The sequence below is a fragment of the Carassius gibelio genome, chromosome B23, assembly GCF_023724105.1.
Source record: "Carassius gibelio isolate Cgi1373 ecotype wild population from Czech Republic chromosome B23, carGib1.2-hapl.c, whole genome shotgun sequence".
Taxonomy (NCBI): domain Eukaryota; kingdom Metazoa; phylum Chordata; class Actinopteri; order Cypriniformes; family Cyprinidae; genus Carassius; species Carassius gibelio.
This window is the reverse complement of record NC_068418.1, coordinates 16,016,811-16,032,278: the sequence shown is the minus strand read 5'-3', so window position 1 is coordinate 16,032,278 and position 15,468 is coordinate 16,016,811. Positions and strand designations below refer to the sequence as shown.

Below are 15,468 nucleotides of genomic sequence, written 5' to 3'. Positions count from 1 at the left end.
AGACTAACTGTTCTTAAAAAAGACGGAAAGTTTAGGCTGCTATCAGGATAACTTGACACAATCAGGATTTTTTTTTGGGTCATTTAAATATTAGTTTAACATACATATGAAATGCAATGCTCCCTTACGAAAGGAAAGTATATTTACCAATATATTTCTTAAAATATATTGTGATATATTATAATATATTATTTTCCCTTTTTATTTTCTAATATTTTATATATTTTAATACATTTAATAATATATTGATGATACATATATTATATAATATATTGCAAAATATACAAATGATTTCCGCTTTCAATATATTGCAATATATTGGAATAAATTAATATATATAAGAATATATGCCTAATATATTACATATTTTCCAATATACTGCAATATATTTTTGTTTCATAAGGGCTTGAGACCTATACACTCTTGTGGAATTGTTTTCATTGGTAACTAACTTAGAACTACTATTTGAGTCACAAATCAACAGCTAAAGATGCCTTTTTTTTAAAGCGAATTAATTTATGTAAATAAATAAATAATATATTTTTATGTTTGTTTTTTCATATTTATATATATATATTCATATTTATATTACCTTGAAACATTTTTGTAAGAGAAACTTTACTGTGAAACAAGCTTAAGCTCTGCAGCCAAAATATTAAAAACTAAAAAATAAATAGATAAATAATATCAAGGGAATAAATAAAAATGAAGCAATAAATAAATATAAACAAGAAAGAAGATCCATTAAAGTAAATAGGTCCATTACATTTTACTAAAGAAATTGTAAAAGAAGGGACAAAGAAAAATTTAGTCGAACTTTTGTATTTTTATCTATGGTTCAGATTATACTATATTTTTGGTTAATGGATATTTTACTTATTTTTCGGATAACTAAATAAATAAATAAATAAATAGGTGCCTGAAGAATTGAAAAATAAGAACTGGGGACATCAGACAAAGGGGAAAATGCAAGGAATTAAACTGATTAAACATTATGAATACACATGATTTTACTTTTGAATACATCAATATTTTCTACATATCGTTTACTGTAAGGTAAATCATGGGAACATGTCGCCATTTCTGATTTCATGTTGTTGAGTAAAACCACATTTCCAAAGCACCATTTCCTAATTCCCAAATCCATGCCATTTATAATTGCTGAGCTGCGAACTATGAACAAGGGTGTTACAAGCCCAGAAACAATAAGTAAATTATTTTCTTCAAAGGCCACAACTTCTTTACAAGACCTGTCTTACTTGAAGTGTGCCACATTCCAGCATTTTCAGCTCCATAATAACAGAGTAGTAATGAGGCCGTTTCCTTCCACATGGCCACTGGTTTACAGATACTGACAGCTCGGCACAGCAGGCGGCCATTCTCATGGGCATGTGTGTGAGAAAGCGCGAGGGAAAGCCAGAAGGACAATCAGGAAGAAAGAGATGTGGACGTGAACGTCCCTAAAACTATCTGTCAAAGTCTTAAATATCTACTAGCAGTGTGTGTGCGTAACCAAGATGCCCTGTGTCAGATATCTCTGTTTGCCTCTGAAAGCCAGCACTTCCTTGCAACTGTTAGCTAAAACAACAGGATTACTAGTCAAATTCATTTGAGCCAGACAGATATCTTGACTTAAGAGGCCTTCAGCAGAACAAAGATGACCAGATCGCTGGAAAAGAGTGGCACTGCTTAACTACATGAGATCTGGAGCCTGGAGATTTTCTCATATGCTCATTCAAGGTGCTACATTTATGTTTCGTCAATGACGAATAAAGTGACAAATATTTCAAGAGATTAACATACACAGTTCAAATTTGTATTGTCAGATCGCATATGCTTATAAAAAATGGTGATACATTGGTTTCAAGAAAAGTATAATCATGTAGTGCAATCATAAAGTACTTATAAACAACATAAACCATTAATGCATGTGATTATACATTTTTCACTTCAAAGATTTCTACAAATAAATTTACCATTCAAAAGTTTGGACTTGGTAAGATTGTTTATGTTTTTGAAAAGCATCTTGTGCTTCTATCTGAATAGAAGCATTAATTTATATAAAAAATAAATAAAAACTATTAGTAACCCCAAACTTCTGAACGACAGTGTATGATGAATTTAAACACTATCATAAACACTATTCAAATATATAGGCATTTAAAAAAAAAAAAAAAAAGAATTCTAAGAAATTACACTAAAAAGACTATGCTAGATTATATTTTCTTTTCTTCATTAGGATATCACAACTGCTGCATCACCTGATCCTATTTTTATTTAAAAACATACACACAGTGTTAATTTTGACACGAAATTTTAATTTAGTTTTAGTCTTAGTCTTTTGACTATAATTCTTTTTAGTTTTAGTCAAGTTTTAGTCATCTGATTTGTTTTAATTTTAGTCTTATTTTAGTCGACTAAAAATTCTTGGTATTTTAGTCGACTAAAATTGCTTGGTATTTTAGTCGACTAAAATAAGACTAAAATCAATAACAGATTTACTAGACAATTTTTTACAGCTGGTATAGGAAACAAACTTAACCAAAATATATAAAACACAAATTCAACTTTATTTCAACACAACTGTGTCTTTATTTCGATTCAAAAGCTTTTATGCAGCAACAAACAGTGTCATGATAATGTAAACAATAACTAGCTGCCAATTGACCATCAATAAAAGAAAAATAAAGTTAGGTCCAGGACCTTAAAGCTTACAGCTGAGCTGAACAAGGAGTGCATACATTTAAAGTAAATATTTAATAAGTTGGCAGCTAGGTGGATAAAAAAAGTAACAAGATTTTATAAGGTATTCATTTGTCTAGCAATATTGTATGTTTTAAATACTACAATATTGCTAGATTTGTATGTATAATGATAGGATGTGAACATTCATGTTTTACATGACTAATATAGAAATATTTGTGATATTGTCAACAAGTAGAACATTATAAAATATACTAAACAGTATATTAGTTAGTATTAATCAAATGTATTTATCATGATATTACGTATTAGTATTGTGCTCTCATCTAATTTGAAGAAGGGGCTATTTTACAGTACTTTTCAGTTCGTAATATTTAATGCTACAACATCTACGCACTGCAGTCTTCCAATTTTGCTTAGCTCAATAAACAAAAGAACATCGTTGTGAAATTACATTTGAGAAAATGTCCGGGTGGCTCGTCTGTAAATGTCTTTTCAAATTGGTTGTGTTCTTGCCACGAATGAGCGCTCCGCGTGCTTTACGCTTTGTTTTGTTTTGTTCGTTGTCAAACGTGAAGTGAGCTGTGGACATTTTGTCGCTCTTTTAGACATCACCTCTTCGAATGCCGTCTTCCCGGGAGCTCATTTAAAAACTGAAAACCTTCGCTTCACGTCTCAATAAGTCAGGCTCGGATTGGTTCTCTTCTCTCATGCAGTCTCGCCTGTTCCATTTTGCCGGTTCTTGTGTTCATTCCTCGCATCTCTCCCGTCTGCTGATTTGATTTTTGTCACAGTCTATTTTCGTCTCGTCCTTTATTCGTTGACGATAATGTCAATCAATTTAGTCATAGTTTTAGTCTCCATCAGTGCCTTCTATTTTAGTTTTTGTTTCGTTTTCGTCCGCAAAAATATATTCGTGACGAAAATAATGACGAAAATATTTAGTCAACGAAATTAACACTGCATACACAGCATGCGTTATTCTAAGCATGAATTAAATCTATTTGTAAAAAGAAGTCAAATGATCCAGACATTGACCCACAGAAAAACCAAAATGTTTGGAGGTGATCTTAGATTACAGGATGTGTACACAGACCTATTCCCTCTCACACTCCATGTTGGGTTTAATAAGTACATGTTTGAGTAGAGAATTAGGTCGGGTCTGCTGCACCTCAGCAGCAGGTCTCGGGTCTGCACCTGGTGGTTATTACACTGGCAGCTTTACAGGCCAGATTCCAGTGTAATTACAGGTATGCTCAACAGGGCTCTGTAATACAGAGGACTGTGGGAAAGCTAGTGGCACATCTACCTCACTTTCCAAGAGCTACCGTTTCACGTGCATTAAGCATTTATCTTTAATGGTCAAACATATCGAAGTCATTCAGTTGCGGACAGCCCTAATGTCGGCCAGATGATGAGAGGAACCCATGATGAGAACCAAATGAGCTGAAAATAGAACAAGATGCTACCAGCAGGAAACAATCTAGGCGAGAATGACGAAAAGGAGGTAAAAGCAAACAGGAAAGGATTGTATCCCGACATTCCCATGGAAGTGACCATGCGATAACAAACAAAAAAATATTAACATCCTGTGATAGCCAAGTCTGGGATAATTTGAATCCAGCTAACAGGACACAAAGAAAAAAATCAGAAAGGCTAAATTATTATTAGAACCATTGTGGGGGGGGGGGGGGGGAGTGGGAGGATCAGCTATGGATTAAAGCAGCACAGGTTCCTCCGTGACCTTTCAAGTACACTTAGAAGGACAGAAAACCAGCAATGCAGCTCCAGTTTAATGATTGACCAATGCCAGGTCAGTGCAGGACAGTTTCATGCTGATGTTGGCTCGTATGAATGAATTCTTCCTTTTCAAGGAAGAAACACATTGCACACACTCCATTAGCATGTGTTATTCGGGCTTTTGTGTGCTCTTTGTGCTTTACACCTTACAACTACTGACATTCCAGTAGGGGCAAACGAAACGGCATCGAACCCCCTCCGTCATGGGTTACTTCACTCAACAAACAAACTGTAAAAGTGGATTGTATAGCCCTGAGTGAACTCTTGACCAGCATTTAGCTTGACAGGTGGTTGTCCTGTGTGCTATAGATGGGTAGAACATCTTGAATCAGCAGCCAACCAGCTACCATCTTCAAAGAGTCAAGCTAGATTTGGGAACTTGGTGGTCCAAGACAATCTAGAAAGCAGTTTTGACCAGCTTACTACAGACATCTGGTCAAATCTGGTTCAGAATTGTTTATAGCTAATCTAAGATTGTTATATCCCATTTGAACACAAGCTATGGCCAACGAGAAACCAGTGACAAATGGATATTCCATCAAAGATGTCCTCGAAACATTGAAAACTAAGCAATTTGCTTGGTTTCTATTAGCTGTTTTTTATTTGTTTAATTGAAATAGCATTGAGTTTGAGAAATGACCAGGGTGTTGCAAAACAATACTTGTATTTCTATTACAAGTTTGGAAGTTATAGTTCATTTAAGAATGATCATGTGACTTTTACGTACACCAGGTGACATATAAATGTGAAACAAAAAACTTTTCCATTGCAGTTTCGTGAAATATTCCTTTTTTGAACCACCTCATATGAGCGTAAAAAAAAGTTTGCGATATATGGGAGTTTTACGTGATATTGACGTGTTTCCATTGGGCTTATTTTCAATTCGCAGTTTCAGTTTGCGCAATTTGAAGGGTCATGGAAACACAGTTAATATTTTCTTTTCAAAAATCTTAATTTGCCTATCAACACACTATACAAAATAAGTGTAGGGAGACAATATCTGGTTCAAGAAACTGTCTCATACATTACAGCCCTGTTTTCATCTACCTATTAGAAGGCTTTTTTTCTTCCCAAAGTTTGACACCATGACCATTCAATTAGCAATGAGTTTTTCACACCATCAGCGAAGAACTCATTTTCACTGGACCCTGACATTAAAGTCAAGCTTAAATGGGAATCATAGTCTGTAGCAGGTTCCAGTGTCTAATGAAAAAGGAATTTAAGTTTTCCTCAACCTCAGCACTTGCTAGCGCCTTTTAAAAAATGAGCTCTCAAATTTAATTTAACCAGTGTTAATGCCAGAAATAAGACGGTGATGAAACTTGCTTTAGTCTCTTGAGATCTTATGGTCATTTAGAATGATCAATGCAAACAAGCTTAACAACAACAAAGTGTGAGTTAAAACATTGTCCAGTGACTAAACGTGTCTCTCTGGTGCCAGATGAATCTCTGGCTGTAACAGTGAATGGTGGTGGATTAGCCACATTAACCGCAGCAGCTGTCTATTGCCTCACATTTAGACCCCTCTCAAACCTTGCCACAGATCTCAAGGAATCCACAAGTGAAGTCTCCCCATCCATTCTACCCATTGTGTCTGGAATGCAAGGGGTTTTCCAGTCTATTGCCCATCTAACTCCTGAGAACATACTGACCAACTGAGTTTTTTTCCTCCTCACAGAAAGCACACAGCTTTTTTCTAAAAAGTACCAACAAACATCTATCTCACTGGACAGAAGTAGCAGGGACAAACTCTTTGCATTACATTTAGTGATGGATGAGTAGAGGCCAAACAACTGGTATTGATATTTCAGTTTGAATTAACTTTTATTTTTTACCCACAACCAAGGTATTAGGTTAAAAAAGACTCCAAATAAAATATTTTTAAAATGAAATAATTTTAAATTGAGGCCCCAACGAAGTAAAACATGCACAAAATCACAAAGTAAATACTACTTTTTTTTCTTTTTTTTATAAAAACATCCCTATAGAGATAACATGGCAAAAATAATACTTAATGGTCAATAAAAATGCAGTTGCCTCACTCTGACATATTTCCTTAAATCTAACAGATCTAACATTGAATTCCTCACATTTTTGGACTCTGTGTAATGAAATCAGTCTGACTTTGAGACTCTTGACATGTGTTGCTTAAACAATGATGTCTGCTGAAGAGATTAAACCAGACTCGGACTCAAACTGCCAAGAAAAAACTCTTGTCCTTTCTACAGGAAGAAGGAGAATATAAAGTAAAAAGAGGTGAGCAGAGGGCTGCAAAACACTCTTATTCCTTTGTTTCACAGCTTTCTCATTCCCAAAGCTTAATTAGCATTCCGAGCAAGTGTGGAGGTTTCAGGGTTTAATTAAAATCTTCAAATGTAATAACTTGGGAAAATCTAACAGGTATAATTCCCAGCCTTTGGCCCTTCCTCCTTACTTGAGTTATCTTTTCGCTGTCAGTTTTTCTAGCCTCTCAGTCAATCCGTTTTCTAATCATATTCCACAGAGAAAGTCCCAGTGATACAACATGCTAGAAATCATCCTACCAAAAAACACCTTCCCATGACTACCCAGACAAAGAAGTGCTTGTGCACAGACAGATGAATAAAGTGATAAGCCTATACAATGACTCAATGGAGACCAAAGTTCTCTTTGCATTTAAGACTAAATTACAGACAGATTTAATAACAAATTAAATAACCTGAGAGAAAAAAAATTAGATACTAGTTCTGGCATCTACAAATTTACACATGCAACTAGAATCGCCCTATTACAAACAGCCATCCAGTGACGCATAACAGTTATTTCCTATAGATCATTTCGGCCCCTGGATCCTTGTGTTATAGTGCCGACAGGCTTTCAGCTCCATTCACCGATGGCTGGTCTCCCAAATCTCATAAAACACATTTGGAAATCCCTGGGCTAAAGTCTGACTCAGGGAGATCAGCCTGAAATAACACAGGGGTGATTTTTTTAATAAAGCCCCTTTCTGAGAGGGCCCTTCTCCAATGATTCTCATCCCAAGACCATTAACAAGGGGTGAAGGAAGTCCTTCAGCTCAATTATGCTCGATCTATTAATCATTACGTCCTCAGGGCTGAGTGCAGGCGGGCTGACCTACGTGCAATGTGGAATCAGAGACACGCCAGTCCTCCTTACACAAACAGCCAGAATAAAAGGGAAGTGCGCCTGAAGACCTGCTACTCTCATTCCCAAATCGCCACACACACACACACACTCAATCCAGAGAGTTTTACTGGATGACCTACACTCATTATCACGACACACCACCAGCACTGAACTCTCTGTCCTCAGGCTAAAGCTCAACTTGAACTGGGCCCCTTGAACCATGTTGCCCTCGTGACAGAGGGACAAATCGGAGGAGAAGTTACCAAAAAATAAAAGAAAATGAACAATGTTGCAGTTCATTAGCTATATTAAAAACAAAATCTTACAACAAAAAACTTACTACAAAAATCTTAACCTCTTTCTCAAATCAAGCCGATCTCAGAGGCCTGTCTTTGTGATGTCACACAGACAGGCCCCTCCCACAACTGTTTGATTGACAGTAGCATTTCAGCACAGACTGGACTGGCATCTTACCTTAGACCCACCCTGAGTGAACTGTCTTCAGTCCACCATTGTTTCACCACCGGACCAGATGTAGACAAGAATGTCTCCTAAGAGACTGAGGTGTTCTGTTGTTGGATGAAATAATGACCATAGCAGTCTTCAGTTACTCAAAACATCTGAGCCACTGAAGATGCAGTGGATTACATTTGATTTTGAAGGGAATGAGCCACCGATCTTCTTAAATCATTTGTGATCAAGTTACAGAAAAAGTGCGTATAAGGTTTTTTAATGAATCTTTGCAAATCGTCTTTCCTAATAATGTGCTAAATAGCAAGTTTAACGATAAATGTGGCTAAAGTAAAGGGGGCGGGGTCAGCAGAGCTCATTAACATTTCAAGGAAAATACTATAAAACTACTTGCTCTGAAAAGAGCTGTATTTGACAGGGTAAAAAAATGTTTTTTTTTTTTACGATACCATTGAGAAATTTTAACAAAACTATGTTAAAGACTTTTCATTAAGAACCTAGAGAATTATATCAACTGGGCATCCTATAACCCCTTTAACAGGCACCCAAATAATCTGTTCATAATCAGACTGATAGTAATCAGACTAAAACTCTTAATGTAAACACCTTAAACGATCTGGCTGATCAAATGAAATTTCAATTGGATTGAAAGGGATGGTGTAGACCTGAAATAATCTGATCAACAGACAAAGAAATGAAGCATATAAACTTCTTAGAATATAAAACTGTTTTGGATTCATTCCAATTTTTAACCGCATATATTGAAGCAAAATGAGGAGGGATTTGTTTCAACACCAGTGTTGATCTGAAATAAACACACTTGTTAAAAATTACAGCAGGGAAGAGATTCTAGCATCCATTCATTAATATTAACCTGTTCACAAATCAATCATTCTTTTGAACTAATTTAATGATTTGGTCTCTAAAGGGTGGATTTGTTTTTGGTTTTGAGATTATTATTTGAGATTTTCATTGAAAATCTATAAAAGTATGAATTTTAATATTCAAAAATTATTGTGTCAATAATTTGGGGGACAGCAAGAACAATAACAATGATTTTTGTAATAATATCAGTAATGAACTCAACTTCACTAGTTCACGCTTACATATAATTAGCTGAGGTATGGTATGTGTATTTGGTGTGCTGTCCGGCGAAGGGCTCCGAGCTCGAGAATGGCATAAAGTGAACTTGAAGTGAGGAGATGGGGAGGAGGAGGGATGCTGATAAACCGTCAATGGATAGAGGTAAGTCAGCGATATTTATAGTATGGGATTGATTACTTGATTATTGTCCACCTGTGTTGATTAGGCTAAGTATCTGACGCGTTCCTCCCGAATCTTATTGATAAAATTTCATATATGAAGCCACAGTGTTTCATTTAATGACTTTTGGAAACACTTTTGACAAACACCTCAAAAGAATTTTAGAACAGGTTCGCTGCAATGAACAGATTCACCAAAAGGATCTGACTTCTCATTGCAACTATAAATCAAGCTTCTTCATGCTTTCATTCTCTTTGCTTAAGTTTCATCACTTCTTCCTCAAGTTCAAAAACTGCTGCAATGCTAACACATGAAGCCATAACATTTTTTTCTATCCAACTTGCTTTCCAGCTGTTCTTTTTCATAGTTAAAGTCTTAATTCACTCTATTCAGGGATCAGAAATGCAAGGATCACAACGGTTTGAAACAGGACCACTTTGATTTAAACGATTATCCTCCAGTACAAGGCAAGCTTCCACTATTGTGTAGTTTGGCATTTTATGAATTAGCATCCACATACTCATACAAAGTCAGAGAAACACTGAAAAGCAGCATGTTCTCACATGCCAACTTCACAGAAAGGAGAACACTTGATTTGTTGACTTAATAAACAATGCCAAAATCTCTGCTTTCAGGTTTCCAGATTCCAACTGTGGAATAAGACAGGATTTCAAAGATTAGTTCACGCAATAAAACCACTCTGTTAGGCTTTCTATTTATTTCCATTAAAAAAGTCCTGCTCTATTTCATTCAATGAAAGAGCCCATCAAGCTCCAAAAGGACCAAAAAGCATCATAAAACAATCATAAGTTGAAAGTCAATATGACTTGCTTGCTGTATGCCAAGATATTTTGTATTATGAAACAGACTGAAATATAAAAAGTCGGTACTCATTAGAAGTCTTGTTTTACAGCTTTGGACACCATTCCCTTTCATTGTATGAAAAACAGCAGCTCCGATATTCTTCTAACCATCTCATTTCAAGTTCCACAGATGCATTTGGTGTATTTTTGCCAGATGAACGCATTAACCAAAGTGCATTTTCACGTAACAACCCAAGTGGTCTGTTTCAGCAAAGAGCAAACAGGGTGGGATTGAGAACGAGATGCCTCTAGGCCTCTCCTATAAGCATTCCAGTCTACACTTGTATCAAGAATTTCTGATTGCGTTCTCTTGTTATCCCATTTCACCCTCCAAATCTTGTTATTATAAACAACGTTTTTTCCACCCTTAAGAAAACTTTGGCTTTGACGGCAGTATTCTAAACTTCAGCTAGGAATCTCTTCATTTCTCAGTGCTATCTAACCTGTCAGAAGTGAGGAGAGAGGAGAAGATACACTCAACAGGCTGGCAGGTACGATCTTGTTCTTTCCACCTCACACGCTCTCTTTTTTTTTTTTTTGCTGTAGGTCTAATACTAAGCAGTGACAAAGGAAAGATAAAAAATAAACTTCACTAAAAGGTCATGCTTTATTAAACAATTGATGGATAACATCAAATTCCCAAATCAGTTTAGCCAACTCAAAAGAACACCATTAGGCACCATTCATAAGTCACTCAGCCTTCAGGGCAGTACTTTTTAATTCAAGGCCTGGTTTATAGTTTACATGTCTAACCATGTCAAAAACAAAGACAGAACCACTGTTTCTGAATGTTTTGAAGTACAGGTCTCTGTTTATAGTCTCAAAATAAGAATTCGCAAGCTGCGTGTTTAACAAAACCGTTGGCCATTCTGAGCACAGCTGTTTGCTATTTGTAGCATGTACTTGAGCATCTTGTGTGCAAAACAAGATCCAATCCTATTACAATATAAAAAGAATCCCATTTGTTAAATAAAGCACATGTCCTCTCATTAGCCAGAGCAGCGTTTATTTTCAGTGGCCTTACACTTAGCCCTTCAAGTGCGAATGCAAAATACGGTATTTGCTAAATTACCCCCTTATCAAACCTTTTAGATTTTAGCAGCCTCAAAAAAGACAGTCTCTCCACAGCAGTGGCTTGTGCCAAAAAGCACAGCACTAAAAAGTAGAGAACAAAGAAAAAAAGGAGAAGGAGAAAAGGGACGTTTAGTGCCCTGAAGGAAAATCGTTCTGATTTGTGCTTGATTCTATTGAGCACTAGAAACCAATGAGGGCTCGTGAGTCACCTGCCATGTAGTCTCAGTCTCATGGTGGGCACAAATATGGCTGGCATGTGCTTCATATACCAATGTCTAATCAGTCTGGTTTACTTAAAGGTATAGCTCACCCAAAAATACGAATTCTTTCAGAAACAGAAGCTCAACCGTAGCTTCACGCAACAGCATCACTGATTCTCACGCATCAAGCAAACAAGCTTGCGCTTCCATTGACCATATTTATTATGCATTATGTGAGAGGTCAATATCCATATGAATAAAAGCCTAAATTAAATCTGTTGTCTGTGTCTATAAGCTTTTTGAAGCCTCAAAGTGTTGGTGTAATGAACTTTCAATGGAGGGACAGAATTGTGCTTTAACACTAACCAACAAGTAAACCATGGTTTCAAACTTTTAAAAGTCAATCAATCTCTTCATATTAAAGTGGTTGATTCTCAGGCAGAAGAAGCTGAAAACTGGACCAGACTTGATGTCAATATTCAAAAGTCTAGACAATACAACCTGCCATACAGAGAGGCTCTAGAGTGCAGATTTACACAATCGATTAGACCTATAAGAGTGATGTTGGCTTCAAATGCTCTGTATTCCAAACTAATGTGTTTTTTCTCTGTTTGTACGGCTGCCAGCATAACTACAAGCACTGCTGATTTACAAAATGGAAAAAGGAACTCATTATTTATAGGAGAAGGACAACAACTATTTCGCATTTACATTAATAAACCAAAAGCACTTTGAAAAGACACAGAAGTTTGGACATCAGTCTGGCCTTATTGATTCAACTGTTCTTTCCCACTGAGACAAACTTTGCTCTGATGGTCTGGCTTTGAGAAGGTTGAAATAAGCAGTGACTGCCATCATTATACAGATACAGGCGCCCTTGTGAGCTTGAAGCTATGCGGTTATGTTTTAGTATCTCCACTCTAACTCTATAAATGATTTCCCTCAAGGAAAGGTAGAGGTTTGGACTTTCACTCAGGTTAGTCAAAGGCCCTGGAGGTGCTCAGTAAGTGAACAGACACACCCTCCTTCGAGAACACTGACTGTCAGTGGCTGATTACTAGTGACGGTACACATGATTCGCTTTGCTTTTAAGGCCTGAGGGCCAAATAAATTTAATAAATGTTGCCAGCTAACAAAAAAGTTGGGAGAAGAACAAAAAAAAATGTAAAAAGTTTCATTTGGAATGCTATGATTGCTGTATTAATATAATGTCAATGGTTTATGTAATGTCTCAAAATGCGAGCTGCTTCATTAGGTACAATAAAGATGCAGTTGGAGCAGAAAACACCACCTGCTTTTGCAATCAGGACCGCCGTCACCACCACGGGAGATTTTTAACTCTCAAATCTCTACACGGCCAGAAGATGTGAGTTACAGCTTTATGCTGAATCAGGAAAGTGTTGTTTTTTTTTTACCTTCAACGCAGTGCTCCACCTCCTCCAAGTTGCGGAGAGTAATCCGCATCAGGCTTGAATTGAGCATCAGTTCGTTCTTGTGGCTCTGCCACATGTACTCAGGGGCCAGGTTGACAAAGAAAATGCGTGTATCTCCGGTGGCCACCTGATTGTCGCAAATATGGGGGTCTCCGAAACCGCCGATCATCACCTTGTTTCCCCCGTCCAGCAGCACCTCTCCATTCACCATGGTCTTGCCTTTTAGATAACGCCATACCCTGACCTTCAAACAGGGGAAAGACAACATGAGATTAAGTAAAAACACCATTTTCTGCAGATCAAGGTCACTTTCTTGCACATTCCAAAGCGGCCACCTACCGCCAGTTGCATAAGACCCTGCGATCTAACTCTGCACAACACTTACAATGCATTTCTGATTCATATATGCCTGAGTGATGGTCCAAAAGCATGAGGCCACGTTGAAAATATCTAAAATAATCAATTATGCTATGAAATGAATAGGAAATATAAGATTCTAGACTATTCCTATGTCACACGTCAAATTTAAGTAAACATGTGACTCTTGTGAACTGGTCAGATGTCAATTGTTATGTTTACGATATAATTTAACATTTTAAAAATGCAAAAAAAGATGCAGTTTTCATTAGTATCAGACATTGCCGAATAAGCTCTGCAGTGTTTTATGAAATGATGGTAGGAAGAGCTGCCATTTCAGATCAGTCTTCTTTTCACACTTTTTATCTCCTAATGATTAGTTTCTGCAAGACTTTGATATACGTGACCGCATTCAGTTACTTCTAACAGAGTAAGCACATGATTAGATGATAATTGCAGATAATTGAACCCAAAGCACTAATATAGCTTGAAAGGACATCAAATCACTGCAAAGGCTGTTCAGGTTTCTTGTGTTTGAAAGATCAAATTACAGGTGGATCAAAGTAGGACTGTGGACATTTTTCATCAACTGAGTAAAACCAATGTCCACACGTTACAAAAACCCATTAGAAAGATATTTAAACAAATCCCTTTTATATACAATTATTAGGCAATTCTAAGTGGTTGCAGCTACTTGGTGTTCATGAGTTAACCACTTAGACAGCATTATACATCATGTTCCCATCATATGAGTTTCAGACCAGGACAACTGAAATATTGAGCTGGTAGCTTTCGTCTATATGTCTAACAGGTGATATACATTGCAACACAGTTGCACAGAAGTACATATTTACCTTTTTTGCTTTCACTTTGATGCATTTGAAGAGTGTCTGGTGCGCAAAGTCTTACCTTGCAGGAATAAGTGTTGTGCACCGGATCCATGTTCAAGATCTCCTCTACAGTCCCTGTTAAAACTATATTCGCTTCTTCTTCTCGTTTTTCCAGGTCCTTTTCTGAACAACTTCCATGGCAACGCTGACTCAAAAGCACAAAAACAACAGCAAACGACCAAACGGGCCAATAAAACGCCTTTCTGCGAGAAAAGCCCATGGTCAAACCAAACGGATAAACGAGAAAGTTAGAAACTCTCTCTCAATGCAAACGCCGGACGAGTTCTGCAGCAAGTTTGATGTAAATAACAACACGACCGCGCGCTTGTCTCTATCTTCTTCAAACTTCACTGCATGTGATCTGCGCTCATATCTGCGCTGAGTGAACGCGCGAGCATCAGCCGGCAGACAGAGAAGAATAGAGAGAGGAACGAGGAATGCCTCTGCTCACCCCCCTCGTGCGCACACTCTCTGTCCCTTCAGAATGACGCTCCTTTCACAGGACATTTGCATGCAATCTGAATTGCTGATACGAGCGGCGGAGGGGGCGATTTCAAGCGCGCTGGTGAGAAGCGGGTGTAAAACGCCACCCCTTGGAGAGATTGTGCCAATTCGGGCAAATCAGCCAGTCCAGAGGATTATAGATAGAGTGATAGAATAAACTTTCAACTAACAGTGATCTTTTCAGTTACACTTGCATGAACATAGAGAGATTCTCAGTTTGAAGTCTTAAAACCTTTGGAATTGTAATGCTACTGGCTGGATTGTCACCAAAACTATCATGATTTACGAGTAAGTCAAGATTGAATTCTGAAGTTAATACTATTTACACGTTTTGTTTTACAACATACTTAGTCACGCTTCAAAAGTGACCTTTACAGCCGCTTTATAAAAAAAGCCTGCTAACAAAATTATATTAAGACTACAACGGCACTCGAATTTATCATGCATGTAAACTCACATTATTGTGGTAGTTGTAGTCCATACATAGAAAAACATTTTATTTTAAATATTATCGCTATTAACAAACCATTAGCTACTACTTTTGCCACAATAAACTCCTAATTTGCATCTTATAACAGTTAATAAGATAGTTGTTAAATTTAGGGATTAGGGATGTACAACATGGTCATGCAGAATATGTTCTTTATTACTGTTAATGAACAGCCACATGTTAATAATATGCTAATAATATGCTAATAATAGTGAGAATACTAAAGTGTTACTATATATATATATATATATATATATATATATATATATATATATATATATATATATATATATA

The 15,468-nt window shown here is 36.7% G+C and overlaps 1 protein-coding gene across 5 annotated transcripts in view; it reads right to left on the bottom strand.

Moving 5' to 3' along the window:
• agrn (agrin) overlaps window positions 1-14,661 on the bottom strand; it is a 242,698-nt gene extending 228,037 nt beyond the window's left edge. For all 5 annotated transcript variants that reach the window (XM_052593910.1, XM_052593914.1, XM_052593918.1 and 2 more), the window contains exons 1-2: window positions 14,200-14,661; window positions 12,916-13,177 (exon numbers count right to left, since the gene is read on the bottom strand). In XM_052593910.1, the coding sequence (XP_052449870.1) occupies window positions 12,916-13,177; window positions 14,200-14,400 (463 nt within the window). In that variant the 5' untranslated portion in view covers window positions 14,401-14,661. The remainder of the gene's footprint in view (window positions 1-12,915; window positions 13,178-14,199) is intronic.
• Between the last annotated feature and the right edge of the window lie 807 nt (window positions 14,662-15,468).